The 18,215-nt window shown below is 42.5% G+C and overlaps 1 protein-coding gene across 11 annotated transcripts in view; it reads left to right on the top strand.

Annotated features, from left to right (window-relative positions):
• LOC116794177 (ankyrin repeat and KH domain-containing protein 1-like) overlaps positions 1 to 18,215 on the top strand; it is a 100,397-nt gene that overhangs the window by 35,692 nt on the left and 46,490 nt on the right. For all 11 annotated transcript variants that reach the window (XM_032702609.1, XM_032702618.1, XM_032702617.1 and 8 more), the window contains exons 3-11: positions 2,729 to 2,885; positions 5,063 to 5,210; positions 5,876 to 6,023; positions 6,516 to 6,749; positions 7,972 to 8,066; positions 10,307 to 10,544; positions 10,714 to 10,905; positions 12,334 to 12,443; positions 18,007 to 18,094. In XM_032702609.1, the coding sequence (XP_032558500.1) occupies positions 2,729 to 2,885; positions 5,063 to 5,210; positions 5,876 to 6,023; positions 6,516 to 6,749; positions 7,972 to 8,066; positions 10,307 to 10,544; positions 10,714 to 10,905; positions 12,334 to 12,443; positions 18,007 to 18,094 (1,410 nt within the window). The remainder of the gene's footprint in view (positions 1 to 2,728; positions 2,886 to 5,062; positions 5,211 to 5,875; positions 6,024 to 6,515; positions 6,750 to 7,971; positions 8,067 to 10,306; positions 10,545 to 10,713; positions 10,906 to 12,333; positions 12,444 to 18,006; positions 18,095 to 18,215) is intronic.

The raw sequence follows: 18,215 nt of genomic DNA, 5'->3' as shown, positions 1-18,215 counted from the left end.
TGCATCTTCCACTTCTTTTGCCAGCAGTAGGGCTGTTAACAGCTCCTTCAATGAGACTCTTCTAGGTGGAGGGAAAGTGTAGTGATGTTGCTCCTTGTAAGCTGAATCACCCCTTTCCAGCCTTTGCTCGGGGGTCCTGTGGGTTTCTCTCCTGTGAGTACTTTTCCACGTTGCTCACCAGGGTGTTCAGCTTTGGTTGCTGCAGTCCCAGACGAGGCCTCAGTGCTGGGTGGTGAAGACTTAATTCTTTGTCTCTCCTTCAGCATTACTTTCTGTTCGCTGCAAGCCGGTGTAAGGCAGCACTGCCACCAGAAATAGCTTGTGTAAACATCCCAGCAGTCACTCTGGGAGCTGTCCTGGGGAAGCAGAGCTGTGTAAAAACTATTCACTTTCTCTGTGTTTGATACTAAATCGATGTCCTGAGAGAGTCTTGCAGTGACTGTCCCCCGGTCCCACCTGCCCCAACTGCAGAACCAGCAGCACTTCCATCCCCTTCACACCACCAGCAAATTCACTTTGCACTAATTTGTGAGGCGTGAGCTGTGGCATTTGAGGCTTGTTGTTTATAACCTCGCTATATTTAACAGCGGTGGCTGGAAGGGTAATGGCATCAACAGTTTGGAAGTGGAAGGGACTCTTCAGAGAGTCCATGGCCTCGCTTCTCTGTGCTTGGATTGCTCTGCACTAACCAGGCTTCCAACCCCAGACAGATGGAGTGGACAGGTCGAGCTGTAATTTCTCACTTTATCATGGAGTGGGTAATTTGTTATAAATTGTTTTTCATAGCCCCTTGACAATGCTGAAGCAATCCAGAGGTAGGATGTTGAAACCAGGGAGGTAGCAAGGATATTGAGGTGCTGGAGCAGGTCCAGAGAAGAGCAACGAGGCTGGTGAAGGGACTTGAGCACAAGTCCCAAGAGGAGAGGCTGAGGGAGCTGGGGGGGCTCAGCTTGGAGAAGAGGAGGCTCAGGGGAGACCTCCTCACTCTCTACAGCTCCCTGACAGGGGGGTGTAGCCAGGTGGGGGTCGATCTCTTCTCCCAGGAACCAGCAATAGGACAAGAGGGCTGGGTCTTAATCTGTGCCAGGGGAGGTTTGGGTTGGATATCAGGAAAAAATTTTTTACAGAGGGAGCGATCGATCAGCCATTGGAATGGGCTGGGCAGGGAGGGGGTGGAGTCACCATCCCTGGAGGTGTTTAAGAAGAGACTGGATGTGGCATCAGTGCCATGGGCTGGGAACCACAGCGGGGTTGGATCAAGCTTTGGACTTGATGATCTCCGAAGTCTTTTCCAACCCAGTTGATTCTGTGATTCTGTGATATGAGCAAGTCTCTTAAGCAGCTCATCTCAGCCTTAGCTTCCATCAGCCAAGTAAACTCCTGAATCCCTTGGGAAGCGTCTGTCTCAATGGCAGGATAGGGACCCTCCATCATTTCCAGCAACACCATGTTCAGTACTGTAAGCCAGCACTTGGAGCACAGAGTGCCTGGTGTGTGCTGGCCTGAAGTGTTTTAGGGTGGAGAAATTTGGTAAGTATCGATTCTTATGTTAACGAGGAACAAATTGGACCCTCTCAAACTGGGGCAATACATGGTCTGAAAACAATGTACAAATTCAAAATTTGGATTTTGGCACTTACTCTGTAAGAATGACAAGCTGGGTTGTGGGAGATGTGGCATAAATCAAACCTGCAGAGAGATGCACATTCCAAATAGCAAATCTTCTGAGGGACGAGATGCCTTATTTCTGAGATTTATATCTAATTGGACCCTCTTTAACAGCTAAGGAATTGAAGTTTCACTCATCACTAGTGAAGGTGGCTAATCTGTAAACTAGTAACCATTTGTTTTTTTGTAGCACATGAAATCAATTGATTTGGAGTTTTGGGGGGTGTGGAGGGGCGTGTTTGCACTATTTGAACATTTGTATGTGAAGATACAAGCCCTGCTTACACTGCAGTGATGTTTGCACATGTTAAATAGTCTGTGCTGAACTATATGGGGTAAAACCTGCATGGAGTAAAACTTGAGCAAAGAAATGGTTGTGAAAGTTCCTTGAATCTAAGCATTTCTACTCTGTGATATCTGTGTAGGAGGGGCATTGATTTCAATTATATTTAAAATATTTGAAATTTCATTTAGTAATTTTTGTTCCTGTAGCTAGAACTGGGTGATTTAGAGTGGTAAATTATTAGCAATTTAGGCTAATAACTTCTAAAAGCTTTTTCCTACTCTACAAAAAGGAACAAAAAAGGTATATTAGAGCTCAGTCTGCTTCATCTTGGGTGGAGTTGGGTGGGAAAGGCATAATAAATTGAAAAAACTAAATAAATAAATTGAAAAACTCTTCACAGTCAGAAAATATTAAACCAAGCCCGTGGAGTAATACCTGTTTCCCAGACTTCTGGTTTTGGGTTTCATACCTGAATTTATCCTTATTCTCCTGATAGGATTTTTTTTTTTTCCCTTAAATTCTTCAAAGGTGTAAGTTGGGGACAAGTAACAAAGCTGCCAGTTGAAAAATAGTGGGGGTTTTTCTCTTGTATTATAGTTAATTAAATGTTCAGGTGTTGTTTAAAAGTCAGCAGTTGGTTTTAAGTAGCTGATTTTCCTGGCATGTTTGCGAACAATTTGTTAACTAATAGTGCATGTGGCTGAACTCTAAACGAGTGTCTCTGCGTTTCTTTTGTGTGACTTTCCTACTAACCCGACTGGTGGTGCACTGAAGGAATTGGTAAATTGTCCACTGCCGATGGCAAAGCCTTCGCAGATCCCGAGGTTCTCCGGAGACTGACGTCCTCGGTCAGCTGCGCGCTGGACGAGGCGGCGGCTGCGCTGACGCGGATGAGGGCCGAGAACAACCACAACACAGGACAAGTGGACAAGTATGTACTGATCCCCCCCCACCCCCAATTTCCCAACTATAGTTTGTGGGTTTTATTTCCAATTCAGTTTATTTTGTAGTTAGTGCTTGGTGACGTGTCTGCTCCGCGACTGGCGGAAGCGAAGGTGTTGGATCTGAAGGTGTAACTGCTGCCCCATCAGGTTGTTGGCTTCGTAGGGTGAGAGAGAAGTGCAAAAAAGTGGTACTTTCTGACATGCTGCTCTTTCTGTGTGCCAGACAGAAATTTCACAGAATATTCTGAGTTGGAAGGGACCCACAGGGATCATCGACTCCAGCTCTTAAGTGAATGGCCCATACAGGAATCTAACCCACAACCTTGGTGTTATTAGCACCATACTCTGACCAACTGAGCTAATCTCTGGGTCAGACAGTTGATTTCTTTGTCAAAAAAGGGTTAAATTCTTAGCTGTAGAAGAGAGGGTGATTGCTTTCTAATTACTGCCTCAGCACACTTTGTTGGAAACTAGTGAACCTAATTCATTGTGTTAGAAGTGGAAAGAGAACACTGCAGGAAAGAGGACACTTGCAGGGCAGTGATTTTTTTCCCCAGGATCTTGCTCAGGAATTTAGGGGAAAGTGAAACTGTACTATGTGATAACTTTTGGTAACTGGTAATGAGAAGAGCCTTTAACTCCCACTATGACAGAACTGCAGGTTTGTTCTTTGTCACAAAGGTTTTCCTCCACTGTGGAAATTTCACAACATCCCCAGGGGTCCTGAGGTGTTTTCTGAGGTGATGCAAATAGTTCTGAAACTGTTGGGATGATATGACTGCATGTCCTGCTGAACTTCTGTTGAACTTCAGACCTAGGATCAAAAATATGCCTCAGTATGATGGGGGACCCAGTGACAGGGAATACTGCCTTGGCCTTGAGCTTCACTGGTGAGATGTACTTTCAGGAATCCCAAGCTCCTGAGATGATTGGGAAGGTCTGGACTAAGGACAGCTTGTCTTGGATTAGTGTCAGGTCAGGGAGCATTTAAACAGGTTGGACACAGTCCAGTGGACAAGTTCATAGGACCTGATAGGATGCTTCTCTGAGGACTGAAAGAATAGTTGTCTTTGCTGTTAGACTCTTTTTTTTCTGGTACAGAAAAAGATGTAAAGGAGAGATGACTTGGTTTGAAATAAATTGAAGCTCAGTTCACCTTTTCCAGGGTTGGTTTAGTGTCCTTTCCTATGTCTCAGGGGAAACAGCAATTCTCTCCAGAGGTTAGTGATGGTTAAAATCGTGATTATAGACTTCTGAGCTGTTTGATTCCAAGAACTGGGAGGTTGTCCTGTCTTTTCCTTCTAACTCTTAGCTTGTAATTACCTCTTACAGATTTATTCTTTTTGAGGACGAGTTAGTAGTGTTCCAGTAGGGTTTTGTTGTTACTGCTGTTTCAAAAAACATGCACTTCAATTGCCTTATTTCATCCATCTGAAAACTTCCTTAATGTGCTTTTAATAGTGCATGAAAAGAAACACAGTAAACTTCTGTAAGGCTCCATCCTTTCTTCCTCTAAGGTGTCATTAGGTAATGTAAGGCTCTTTCTTATGAAAACTGGTGTTTTCAAGTAAAAAAAAAAAGAAGCTTTGGGCTATTGCAGAGAAGGAAATTGTCCCACAACAGGAGGGACGAGGGTCAGACATTTGTCTGGGTGCAATATTCGTATTAGTGGTCTCTCTGATACTTGGCTGCTTGATTTTTGGCTTTGTCTGTAGTAGGCATTTGCCTTGGCTCCTGCAGTCAGCACTTTGTCACGTGTGTCTGGCATGCCCTGCAGTGGGAATAGCATCAGAGGGGTTTGCTCCTGTCTCTTGCAGACACCACGAATGAATCTTCTCTCTTCATCTGGTCTGTATGAGAGCATATGTGAGTTAGCAACTGCTGAGGACAAGAGCTGATTTAGACATAAGGAAAGTCTTTATCTCCATTTCACTCATGGAAATAGTGTGTGTGTGTGTGTGTATGTGCGTGTGTATGTGTGTGTGTGTGTGTGTATATATATACACACTTTATTTAAAAACTATATATCTGTAAGGTATATTTTTGAGTCATGCTTAGTACTCATGTCATAAGTCTTTCCTTAAAGGCTTCCTCCTTGCCCAAGGAAGCTGCCCAGCTATTGCAGGTGTATTTTGAGCTGACTGTGTGGTGACTGCTCTTGCAGTCGCAGTTTGGCAGAGGCGTGTTCCGATGGGGATGTCAACGCTGTCCGGAAGCTGCTGGATGAAGGACGAAGCGTAAATGAACATACTGAAGAAGGGGAGAGTCTCCTTTGCTTGGCCTGTTCAGCAGGATACTATGAATTGGCACAAGTAAGTAACAAATACAGTCAGGACTAAACCTTTGTCTGTGGGGACGTTTTAGTCCTTCTGGTTATTATAATTTTTTTATTATTTAGAATATAGGTCAACACAGCTTGTGGTGGGTTTCCAGTTATTGCTTGGGTTTTTTAATGGAAAATGCAGTCATATGTGCCTTTAGGTTGAAGGGACTTATCTGAGGAATGAATCTTATGTTTTATGATGCATCTACTTTTCTGGCATTGTTCTAGATGCAGTTCAGCTGTTCTGCCAAGCAGGAGGATCTAAAATAGCAGCAAACCCAAATACTACAATTGGTTCCCTTCTAAAAACTCGTGTGTCATTCACACAATCCTTTTTTTTTTAATCAGATTTTTATCAACACTGCATTAATTTCTGTTAATTTTGGGGCTGTATTGCTTCTGTATCTAAGGGCAGAATTTGTGCTGCCTTGATGTTGTTCAGGTGATAGTTCTCAGAAAGTGAGAACTCAGAAAACTTTGTGTTTTGGTGCCAGATCAGAACTGTTCACCTCTGAGCTTTGACCCATGGGTACTCTGGTCATTAATGCAAGTGACAGTTCCTGTGCTGTCACTCTGGTCAGCGAGTTGCCCTGTGACAACTAAAAGCAGAAGGTTGGTGTTACAATTTACTGACTGGAGTGAACTTTCTCCCAGGTGCTGCTGGCAATGCACGCCAACGTCGAGGATCGGGGGAATAAGGGCGACATCACTCCCTTGATGGCAGCTGCCAGCGGGGGCTACGTGGATATTGTTAAACTCCTCCTTGTCCACTGTGCAGATGTCAATGCACAGTCCTCCACAGGTAACTGGGCAGTTAGTAACACTGCTGTCTTAAGCCCTGGTTTTGTCTGACACTTTCATTCACAAGAAAACGTGACAGAAACTTAAGAATAGGCCGGATCCCCAGCAGATGTGTTTAGGGTCTTAACTGACCATTATTAAAGATGGTTTTTAACATAAACTCTAATGGAAAGCAGTGAAAACCACTGTGGTGTTAGATAACCAGAAAAATAAATGAAATTTAGCTTTTCTCATTGATACAATCCAAAATTGCCCAGTAAGACGCATCCAATCAAGACAAGTTGTTTCTGCCTGGTGCTTTTTACCAAAGAGGGGTTACAATTCTTCGAGCATTGAATGTTCTCTACATTGCTGGTGCTTGATCACAGCTTAACTAACCTTGCTGAGAGCATTAACCTGCAGCTGGATTGTGTTAATATTAAGACAGAATTTAACCAGAGTTTTAAATGATGATGTGATGGAAGGGGCTCTCATGCAAAGTCCTTCTCTGCAGGGAACACGGCTCTCACGTACGCCTGTGCCGGGGGCTTTGTGGACATAGTGAAGGTGCTACTGAAAGCTGGTGCTAACATAGAAGACCACAATGAGAATGGACACACCCCCCTGATGGAAGCAGCCAGTGCAGGGCATGTCGAGGTTGCCAGAGTATTGCTGGAATACGGTGCAGGAATCAACACTCACTCCAACGAGTTCAAAGAAAGTGCACTTACACTCGCATGCTATAAAGGTATTGTCTCTTGCCTTGTTTTGTGGTTTTCTTTGAATTTATTTGCTAGGATTCATCTAACTAAAGCTTCCAGCCATAGTTGGAATATTTTCTTGAGAGTTTTGGAGTACTGGGTTTTGCTTTTAAACTCAATATAACAAAACGCTCATCCATGGCCAAGTGGTGCTAAGTCTGTGCTTGTGTCCCGATGTGATGGACGTGTGTTTGACATGAAAACTTTTAACTGGCTGTGTCCAAACTGGTGCTTTGACACACTGCCACTGCCCCCACTACCACATTCCCTATTTCATTCACGTTCCCCTCACCAACAGCCTGTGAATTCTGAAAGCATCTCTGTTGGTTCTTCATAAAATCTGAAGTTGAAATGAGTGATCCTCATTAGAAATACCTAATGGGGTGAAAATGCCATTATTACTAGTTTCTTTTCCTTCAGTATAATTTTGCAGGCTGTCTGTGAATTCTTATGGATTATGAACTTTTAAGGACTTTTGACTTAATTTCTTTTGCTGTTTAAAACTTCTATATTAAGTAAGAGTGCAATGGTAATCCAGTGTGCTTCCAAGGTTTGTTTTCCAACAATTGCTTTTGTATAAAAAGAAACTCATAAGGATGTGGATTATTATCAGAGTAGCTTTAGGCTTTACCTTTGTGATTAGAATTGGAGGACACATACTATGTATAACCCATGTGAAAACTTGTACCTGAATTTGTCACGGCTTTCCTGCAGCATATGATAGTTCCTTACAGAGCAATTCCAGTGACAACACTCCTGGATGTGTCGGAGCATCATTCTTGTTTCTTGTGACCTAAAACTTAATAGGGTGATGGAATGTAAAATCTTCATTGACTAGAGATGTCCTTTGTTATCTTTGGCAAGATAGTTGAACTACCTTGTTTTCCTGTCAGTTTAGGGAAGACTGAGTCTTGCCTTGGAGGAGGATGCTCACTGAGATGATAAAAATTTGTAAGGGGCAAAGCCTAAAATGACATCAGGTGTAACAGAGTTGAAAAAAAGTTTTGGTAAAGTTCAGCAGAACTTTAAAAAACACTATCAGCTGAGCAGTATTTTTGGGAAAGGCTGTTTGAAGTTTGCCAATTATAACGTGTAAAGATTGTTATAGCAAACTGCAAAAATCTGAATTACTTCATTCAGTGTATTGTCTGTACTACTAAAAGCTGACAACGTGAAATGCTCATTTATTTTGATGTGTTTCATTTGAAGGCCATTTAGATATGGTTCGTTTTTTGCTTGAAGCTGGAGCTGATCAAGAACACAAAACAGACGAGATGCACACGGCGCTGATGGAGGCCTGCATGGTAAATACCTGTGTTTGTACTGCTCCCTCCTCGGGGAGAGAGGAATGCAAGAGGTGATAAAGTAAAGTGAGCCTCTGCTAACAATTGGGGGCTGCAGGGGAGGCTGTGTGTTGTTATTGTAAGAAAGCCTTTACTGTAGCTCCCACAGCTTCTCAGTCTAACCGCTCACAGGGAAAAAATATTGTAATTTTGGGGAGGGGTAATGTGGGGTTTTTTCAGTGCTCCTGTGTGAAGTGTAAGAGTGATTAGTCTGCAGTGCAGTGAAATAGGAGGTTGAGCCCAAATCACTGATTGTTTTTTAAAGCATAAGTGTTACATTCCCACCTTTGTCTTTATAAATAAGGTGTCTCAGAGTATCATGGAATGACCCTTCCAGAAGTGCACTGAGCTGGATGATTCATGCCTTGCTCTTGTTCTTTCACCACTGCAGGAAGTGTTTTGCATGAAGAGATGACTTGCTTTGTTCTAGATTTTTGTAAATGGGGTTGTGAGGTTTTTCTTTTTACCTGCAGTTTGATTTTTGAAAGTAATTCAGTTCTTGGCCAACTCCTAATTGCAAAGCATCCATTGAGTAAAAAATTCCCAATCCAAGAGCATCATCTTCATAAAGAGTGTACTGTTGTGTCAGAGCATGTCTGCAGCCATTTTTGCCCAGACCTTGTGTGACCTTTTATCTGCTCTCCAAGCTGGGGAACTTCTTTGAAGAAAGAACAAGGACCTTCTTTCCATAGGAAGCACAACCAAGAGGGGGAAACGGAATTTGCTCCCAGGAGCCTGTAATCCGTAAAAGACAGGCTGCAGTGTTCCTCCAGGCTTTCTAGAGCTGGAGGATCAAGTGTTCTTTCAGTGCAGTTGTGAGGTGATGATGCAAGGGACCAAGGTCAGATTATAACGTGGTGAGCTGTATCCAAGTCTGGTAATAGTATCCCTGAATAGTCTTCCCTGTAGCAGAGCCTGGTGCCAAAAAGGAATTCAGAAGGACACGGTTGCAGTGGGTATGTGCTGTCACCTAAAGGAGACTGCAGCATGACTACAGACTAAAGGTTTCATCAGCCCACTGTTCTGTTAGGTTGGGGTTTTTGTTGCTCTTTTTTTTCCTTTCCTGGTGAAACAATCAGAGCACTGGCTTGACTTGCAGGCTGTGAAGTGCCTCACTTGGGTAAGACAGTCATGAGGTTTGTCTGCATGTTTTTAGCTCTTAGGTGTTTCAGACTAGGTGTTCTGACACTACAGACTGTGTATTGACCTTTAAAAGCAACAGAGAGGAAACTGAGCCTTTGAAGTCCCAGCTCCATAACGAGGAATTTGTTCCTTGTTATCGTTTGGCTGCAGCCTTGCAGAAGGGAAAAATCCACCACGTTGTTGTGGCTGTTCCCAGCCTTCACCTCTTTCCATCTGATGACTGTGGCAGGTACAGGACCCTGAGGTGCCTGGTCTCTGATCAGCAGTTCTGTCAGAAGTGCCTCGTAGCTGTGGTGTGTTTGGGTCAGGACAGTGCCACACTCAGGGTAATGCCTTTCATGAGGTGGCTCTTGGCTCTTAGCCACATTCTCTGAGAACAACAGCCTGTCTTTAATGTGCAGCCTTGATTGTTGTCAGTCTCAGGTTATGTATGACCTGATTCATGGTGAACTGAAGTACTGATGGGAGGTGCATGTTTGATTTCCCTCTTGCCCCCTTTCCTGTAGCTCTGTGTTACCTGTTTGAGTTACTGGCTGACAGTTCAGAACGATGAACCGGTAGTTCATTTGAAATTGCTGCTGTTAATGCAAAAGAAATTCTTTAATTTTGGGAATTAGTGGAATTCTGAGCTTTATAAGTTGGGGTTTTTTTGTCTATAGAATCTGTGAATCAACTACAGAGAAAATGTTTTTTTCTGCTACTTGTTTTGAGGTTTAGTCATGGAGTGGTTGCTTGTTTGCTATCTCTATTACTGTAGTGTCCCAGAGGTTGTGCTGGATATTTAAGAAAGTCTTATCCTGTAATTTTTAAGAAAGAAAAAAACCCCAACATATATCTAGCTCTTTTTCCCTCATGCATTTAAACCTAATTTAGATGTAGGTGGAAACCTAAGTGTCAGTTAAATCCAAGTATTACAGTAACTGTCGTAATTGAACCATCATAAGTAAAAGAGTCTGTCTGTCTAGGGTCATTTTGAGAACTAGTATGGTTGTGTTTTGAACTACAGCATCAAGTGCCTTCCATGATGCCTGACCCCTGGGTTCCCCTCTGCTTTGCAGGACGGACACGTGGAGGTGGCGCGTTTGCTGTTGGACAGTGGTGCCCAGGTGAACATGCCCGCGGATTCCTTCGAGTCCCCGCTCACTCTGGCTGCCTGTGGTGGGCACGTGGAGTTGGCAGCTCTTCTGATCGAGCGGGGAGCCAACCTGGAGGAGGTCAATGATGAAGGTTACACACCTCTGATGGAGGCTGCCCGCGAAGGCCACGAGGAGATGGTGGCCTTGCTGCTGGCACAGGGTGAGATCCCATTGGGAAGGGCACAGTGTGATCCTTTGCCACCAGATTGCTCTGATGTCACTGCTGTCCCCACAGAACAAAGCCCCCCAAACTTTGGGAGGATGAGCATTCACCTTCCCACCCTATGTCTGGCCAGACCAGTAACGTTTTGTTTTGTTTCCCTTCCCAGGGGCAAATATAAATGCACAGACAGAAGAAACGCAGGAGACAGCCCTTACCCTGGCGTGCTGTGGAGGCTTCTCTGAAGTTGCTGACTTCCTTATTAAGGCAGGAGCTGATATAGAACTTGGCTGCTCAACACCTTTGATGGAAGCTGCTCAAGAAGGTCATCTTGAATTGGTGAAATACTTGCTGGCAGCAGGTATGTGTTCAGTGCAAGTGATCAAGCCCACAGAGGTCAATACAGACTTGATATTCTGTGTGATTGAGAAGATACCTGGGCTTGATAGTGGCGATGTTGTAACAAGAAACTATATTCTCAGATACCTTAGCAAGAAGGAGAAAGCATATGTTGCACCTCAGTATTGTTTGATACTTTTAACAGAGGAAAATGCCTCCTGGAGCACTGGATCCTGCTCCATATCTAGAAAGCATCCACAATCATGAGGAACATTGTTTCCAGCTATCTGCATTTGGGACAAAATTTTAATACAGATAATGCTTGGTTTTGCATCCTACTCCAGCTCTGACTGAGCCTGGCTATCTCATTCAGTTGCCCTGAATTCTTTAGGAATTGTGCCCTGAGTAGTGTGCAAGACAGACCCTGGAACTGAATTTCTGTGATGAGTGAGTCTTACTGCTACATTAGTAAATTAAATCTTGCTGGAGTTGGGGCCAAGCGATGCTTCAGTTTTCACCTGTCAGTTTAAAGTTGGTGGAGTCTAAAGTGTTTTGCTTAAAATAACAAATAAGAAAGGACCTGTATTTTGAAAATCTTCCTTTTTGTGGAAAGGGATTAGTTTGTGTGCTCTTTCCTAAGAATAAGCATAAAATTATCTGGATTTGTAATTCTAGAAAGTAAAGCTCCCTGCTCATCAAGGGACAGTAACAACTGTGCCACTTTGTGCAGTGACACCAGCATGTGACCACCTGTCACCAGCTCCCTTGGAACGCTCCCTGCTTGCACTTCACTGCTGATAGTGTAGAAAGTTAATTGAGGAGCCTTGTTTTGGCATCAGGGAGTCTCTAAATATATCTCACACCTTGAAAATAAGAAATTGGCTAATCGTGTTGGCATCTCTTTTTTTTAAGAATAATGTGTTAACTTATCATTTATAGTTTTCACAGAGCTCTGGTGTATGGGAAGCCAGACAAATTTTTTTCAAGAAAATGGTTTTAAAGCAAATGATTTTAAAGAGCAGGGAAGAAGGGAAATTTGTAGGAGCCTATGGTCTTGTTGTATTAATACTAATTCAGTGACATTCATTTTGTCTGGTTTCCCTTGGCATACAGCTCCGGGTCAAATGGATAGTCTAGACAACTGTCTGGATTCACTTTTATTTGCTGTAACAACTGAAATCCTTCTTGCTGTAGAGGGACCGTAGGAATAATTGAGCATATAGGTTTAAGTGTTTAGATTGTCAGTCATGCTTTTTCCAAGCCTTGGCTTATCCCCTCTCCTCAGAGTATTTTTACTATCAGAGCAGTTTTTACCATGAGAACAATGCCCTGGGACTGTGGAGGCTGTTGGTCAGCAGGATATAGGGGTTCTCAGAGATTTTTGTGTTACATCTGGTATGAAACACTTGCTAAGGACATGTCCAGTAAGAAGGCAATGTTGTGTTTGTAGGAGCTAATGTTCATGCCACCACAGCCACGGGGGACACAGCTCTGACCTACGCCTGTGAGAATGGACACACAGATGTGGCAGATGTGCTGCTTCAGGCTGGTGCTGATCTGGTAAGGCCTCTGCTGGGTCTTGTGGGGAAAGTGCTTTGGTTTCAAACTGTATGGCAAGCCCTGGGTGCTTAGAGAGCAAGGGAGGCACTTTTAGCAATTAAGATTCATGTAGGGGTGTGAAAAGAGGCATGAAAGCAGCTTTTTTTGAAGCCTGCATATTCTGCTTGGTCTAAAAAATAAAGGTTCCTATAGGTGATCTTTCATCCATTAGTGAAGGGCTTTAGCTGTAGCTTATACGTGGCAGCTGTTAATCTTCATTTCAGTATAATCCAGAAGTTTAACTGTTTAGCAGGATACATTTCTGTGTTGCCAATAGTCATTATGCTGTTTTATTATTCCCAGACTCCCGTGGATTAGAGTTTACCTGCTCCACTGCTCTGGATTTAAAATGTTTAAGTATTAGGAACTACTGCTTCTCTGTGTCACTCTGAACACTGTTAGACTCTTAACTTTTGCAAACTACAACACAAAACCCCAAATGAAGCAATGCCTTTAAAATGAGCAGCAGAATCTGATCTCTTTTTATTCTAACTCTTGGGTTTGGCACATTGCTTTCCCTGTGTTTATTTTCTGTGATGTAATCTAAGTTGTTTGTTTAGTTGTCTTTTTTTCATATCATGTAGCAGGAGCCTCTTCACCAGCTACAGGGATATAACATTTGGCTTTTAATCAGTAGAAGGCAATTGATACATTAGTCTTCCAAAGGAGTTTAGGAGCCTATGTCAAATAAGGCTTAAGATTGTTCTTTTGGTTGCCTTTTTGTTTTCCTCCCACTGTTCTCCTTCTCCACACACACACTGTGCTTCTGTGTTTTATTTTGTTTGGGGAGTGGGTTGGGGTTTTGGTTGGATATTCTGGGATTTTTAGTTCCTTTTAAAAAAACAAGAATGCCAGAACAGTTTATCATTGAACCTGATAAACCTAATGAAGTTACTTAAATTTCATTCTTTATTGAAGTTTTTAAAGTTTATATTTACAAATATGAAAAAATTAATACTGTAATTGGGAATAATATTTCAACTCTTCTTCAGTTTATACTTTTTTTCAGGCTTTACTAATTATTCTGCAGTAATGTTCTGCTTTATTTGTTCTTATCAGGGAGAAAGGTCATGTTAATGGGGGGAGGGATATGTGTTTGTGAGATTTTTGGCTCACATGCTTGGAGCAACCTGGGCCAGTGGAAGGTGTCCCTGCCCATGGCAGGAGGGTCAGAACTGAATGGTCTTTGAAGGTTCTGTCCAACCCAAACCATTCCATGATCATTTTATGATTCAGAGTTTTGTCTGAACTGGGAGGGATCATCACCACCATGTCTCAGCTCAAAGCAGGTGTTGTTCTGGCAAGTGAAAAGGGAACTGTTGCTTTTCAGGTGATGATCCTGTGGTCTAGATATCAAGTATGTAATTCAGTTTGGGCACCAGTGAAGACCTTGAGAGCTCTGTTAGACTCATGAAGCAATGTGACTTTGTAAGAACCAGAAGTCAAAGAAAGTGATGTTTGGGATGAACTTTCTCCAGTTTGTGGTTAATTTTTCTGTAAAGCTCTGCAATGACAAGTTGTACCAGAAATGAGCAGTGTCAGAGTGCTCATCTGTGTCTGTCTGCTGGAGAGCTGCTCAATCCTCTGTGATACTCTGGTGAATTTGTGTCTCCTTGTGACTGTTTGTTCCTGAACTCTGGCATGTTAACAATTCTTGAGTGCTTTTCTGATGCCCTTCTTTTAGGGATCTTTTCCATGTCCTTACAAAGTTGTCCTGTCAAAATCTGTAGCAAAACTAGCTGGCAGGCCTACACCTTTCCTTGTTAATATATGCATTTTGAAATGAGCTTGCTTTTGCCAAGTATATGAATGACTTAATCTGAGGCACAGCTGAAGCCTTCAGCCTGTGATCCCATCTGTGCCATAGTTGCATTCTAGTTCCCCCATCCTCATCAGGATTAGGGATTTCCAGGGTCTCAGCTTGAGCTGCTGCCACTGGACCAGTGTAAATTTTATTTATTTGCAAACTTTAAAGGGGGACAGAACACCTACTTTAGGTTTTGAGATTAATAGGAGTAAAATTTTGGAGATTGGAACTCTGAAATATGAATTGATTAAAAACACTTTTGAAAGCAGTCGGATGGTTTAAAAGCTTTAGGGAAAAATAACCAGCACTTCAGTAATACATTTATTTACCTGTGTGGCAAGGATTGTCTAATCTCAAAGGTGAGAGGATAATTGTTCCTAAAGGAGTTCTCTTTTTTGTTTCTTCTTTGTGTCTTTCCTAGCAGTCACCTTCATCTCAAAGGTTGTATAAGACATGCAAAGTACATGTGTGTTCCCACAGGAACAGGGTTAAGGACTAAAGCTCACAAAGAGTATTGGTGATATTTAGTGGGAACTGATATCCTGCTTTTAAGCTGTCTACCTTTCAATAAACTAAAAGGACCTGTTTGGATTCCAGTTCCCTTTTGAGGTAGAATCACATCCAGATGAAAGGAGATTGTGGTCTCCTTTTTGAAGGTGACACTGCTCCTGATAAGGTGGTTGCATCTTTTCCTTTTTCAGTGAAAGCAAAAGAGAGATTGTTCTGTTTTGGACAGCGAGGAGATCCCAGCTTTTCTCACCTGGGCCATACATAAAAGAGCTGTAAATTGGGATTTTCTGATCTAGGCTTGCAGCTGTACATGAGGCTCTGCTGCACAGGAGAGTTGATCTAGTGATGGAGTTCACCTTTCTGCTACAAGATGTATGGGAGCTTTTATGCTGAAATAGAGAGATGGAAGAAAACCCATGAGGACAGCTTCATCCTTGCATTTCTGTCATTTTACACTGTCAGGCTCTCCCCAAAGCTCTTAAATACTTGTTAAAATTCCACGTGTGGCTTTCTTTAAAAGACTAAAACTGGCTACCTGGCTTGAACGTAACTCTAGTAGCAAAAAACCCTGAAACATCAAACTGCCTCTTAATTCTTCTCCTATGATACAGTATTTTTACAGGCAGGTTTCTGTCATGGCAGGGATCATTGCTTGGCCTTCAGCTGATGGCATCCCTCACACTAAGGTGGAGACAATTTGCTGGGGTTTGTTCTTGTAAAAGAAGCATTTGCATATACTTTATATAAATACAAGGAAGAAGCATATTGGAAAAGTGATGGGGGATACTTTTGGACAACTTTCGTGTTCTCTGCCCTGATTTTGATTGTCCACTGAAGCTAAAAAAGAGATAGATACAGATATAGGTAGATATATATATATATATAATCCTTGAAATTCATGATTGTTTGAGGTAAAAGACAGGATGTGAGTAGACAAAGGCACTGCACTGGCTCAGCTTCTTATTTTGGTGTGTTCTAGATGTCTTCCCTTAAAGCTTGAGTTGATGCTGTCTGCAAGCAGTTATTAGGGCTAAAGAGAGTGCTGGAGTCAGAGAATTAATTTCATCTTAAAATAAAATATGCATTTCTGCCTTCCAATGTGAAAAATACCATCAAAGTGCCATAAGTTTTGAAGATCTACAGCAGGTGGGCACCCAAATGGTTTGGTTTGGCTGGACTGATGGCATGTGTGGTGCTGCAAGGATTGGAAGTGTGTAGTAGCTGAGGATCAGGTTCTGCCTGCTCGAGGAAATGACAGTTGGTTAAGCTGGGCAGAATCCCTGCAGTGCATTTAAATGAGGAATCTTCCTGGCATCCGTGTTTTAAGACTTCCAACACTGAAGTCTGTTAGGAAGGCAGAATATTGTAAATAATTGCACCTTACTGCTAGTTATCTGCTACGTCTGAATGCAATATAGGATGGCTTTCACCACCTAAGATGGCCTAAAATAAATTTTGCATCTTGCCACCTTTGCATCAGTGGGGATTTAGAACTGGGTATGGAAGAGTTCAGGCAGCAGTGTCCAGGTCCTGCTCAGAGCAGAGTGGTGGTCAGGAATTCTTTGCATCCACAGCTGCTTTGGGAGGGATGTGCCAGCAGAACCAGGGCTTTGCTGTGCTTCAGGCACACAGCAGCCTCTGACTTTTTAGGACCTCTTGGCAGTGGCTGAGGAAGGAAAAACTATGCCAAATACCAGAGTAAGCATCAGAGCTCAAGGGCATGCTGCTAATTCTTGCACATCACAGGGCCACATGTTGACATAATTAGCTTTACATGTCCTGCAAATATTTCTGCCATGCAGACAGTCCAGAAATGTGCAGGTATTTATTGGCAGTCAAGCAATCATTGCCCTGGGAGGGGAATCTGTTTATTTACAAAAAGGGCAAGTGGCTTCAGTAATAGGTCTGTAAGGTTTTCTGTCTGCCTGTGTGTGCCTGTGTATTGTACTACTGAGTAAACACAGAAATCAGAGCACTAATGTGGGGTTTAGCCATGTGTTAAAGCAGGGGTGGACTGTAACATGGAGCTCTCATGAAGGCCCAGGAGCAAAGCAGGAGAGGGGCTGGGATGGGCTTGGATTGATGCACAGGGCCAGTCTCCAACAGAACATCCAGTCAAGAGGTTTCTTCCTCGAGTTTATGAACAGAAAACTAACTTAAAGTGCAGCTTGCAACCAAAGCAAGCCATATGTCAAAGGACATATGCAGATTTTTCAGGAATACTGAAACTATGGGAAGGAGTTGAGTTGTTCTGTCAAATCTCTTCTTGTCTGTATTTGTAAGTAGCAGTTTCATCCACTGTCAGTACTAAATGTTAACTTTCATTGTCAGATGTACATGCAATTACAAAGTAAAGAGTGAATTTAGAGCTTGGCCTCCCAGATATTTTATTAAAAAACCCGTGGTCCTAGTATATGATTGATCAGAGTGAATATTATTGGATATAGGATAATACTGAATATAGAGTGCACATGCAAATGTTCCCAGGAAGGTTATGTTCTGTCTCCTTGTTCTGCAGGAGGGTTGATACCATTAGTCAGCATTCTTTATGGTATTGATCATGTCTACATGGCAGGCACATTGTCTAGTTTGTAACTGCTCTAATACAGTTGTATTCAACCACATCTTTCCAGTATTCAGAAACTTTTTAAATTAGAAAGTTGTTCTTGTCGCTCATTCCCTTTATGTTGGTTTGTATCATCCTTTTCTCATCTTTGTTCTCCAGTCCTCTCAGTCAGAGACTTCTTGTGACCTGCAGTGATTTGTCTCATTCTTGTTACTGATCCTCTTCAGCGTGTTTTATGAACGTTGTTTGCAGTTTTGCAGGTCTGGGGGACAGCACGTGGCAGCTCCAAACTGTGGTGCAGCAGTTTGTGGTTATTTTACACTTCCTGATTCTGGGTGATATTAGTGTTAAACACTCCTTCCTTTTTGAGGAGAAAAGTCACTGTTCTCATATATGTTAAGTGTTTGAAATACAAAGGGGTGTGTAAGGAGGGAAACTTCTTGGTGTGATACCTCTTTTTGATGGTGTAATTTAATATTTAAGGTATGATGAAAATCAACTCCAGTCAGTTTATATTTATTACAACCAGCTTATAGATCTTCTGCTGAGACAGGTAGTTCTGGTCCCATCACAAGATGCCTCAAAAGCTGAAATAGTGATAGAATTTTTGACCATTTGTACATCTATTTTTTCTTCCTTAGGAGCATGAATCTGAAGGTGGGAGAACCCCACTCATGAAGGCTGCACGAGCTGGTCATTTATGCACTGTGCAATTCCTTATTAGCAAAGGTAAAATACTAGCTTTAATAACTGTTTAAAAAACTTAAAATGCCACTTTACAATGCTTGCATGTTTGTGATCCATGTTCAGAGTTGTTCTGGTGAAGTGTACAAGGGCATTTGTCAAACCC

The sequence above is a fragment of the Chiroxiphia lanceolata genome, chromosome 15, assembly GCF_009829145.1.
Source record: "Chiroxiphia lanceolata isolate bChiLan1 chromosome 15, bChiLan1.pri, whole genome shotgun sequence".
NCBI classification, from domain to species: Eukaryota; Metazoa; Chordata; class Aves; order Passeriformes; family Pipridae; genus Chiroxiphia; species Chiroxiphia lanceolata.
This window is presented reverse-complemented; position numbering and strand designations above follow the sequence as displayed.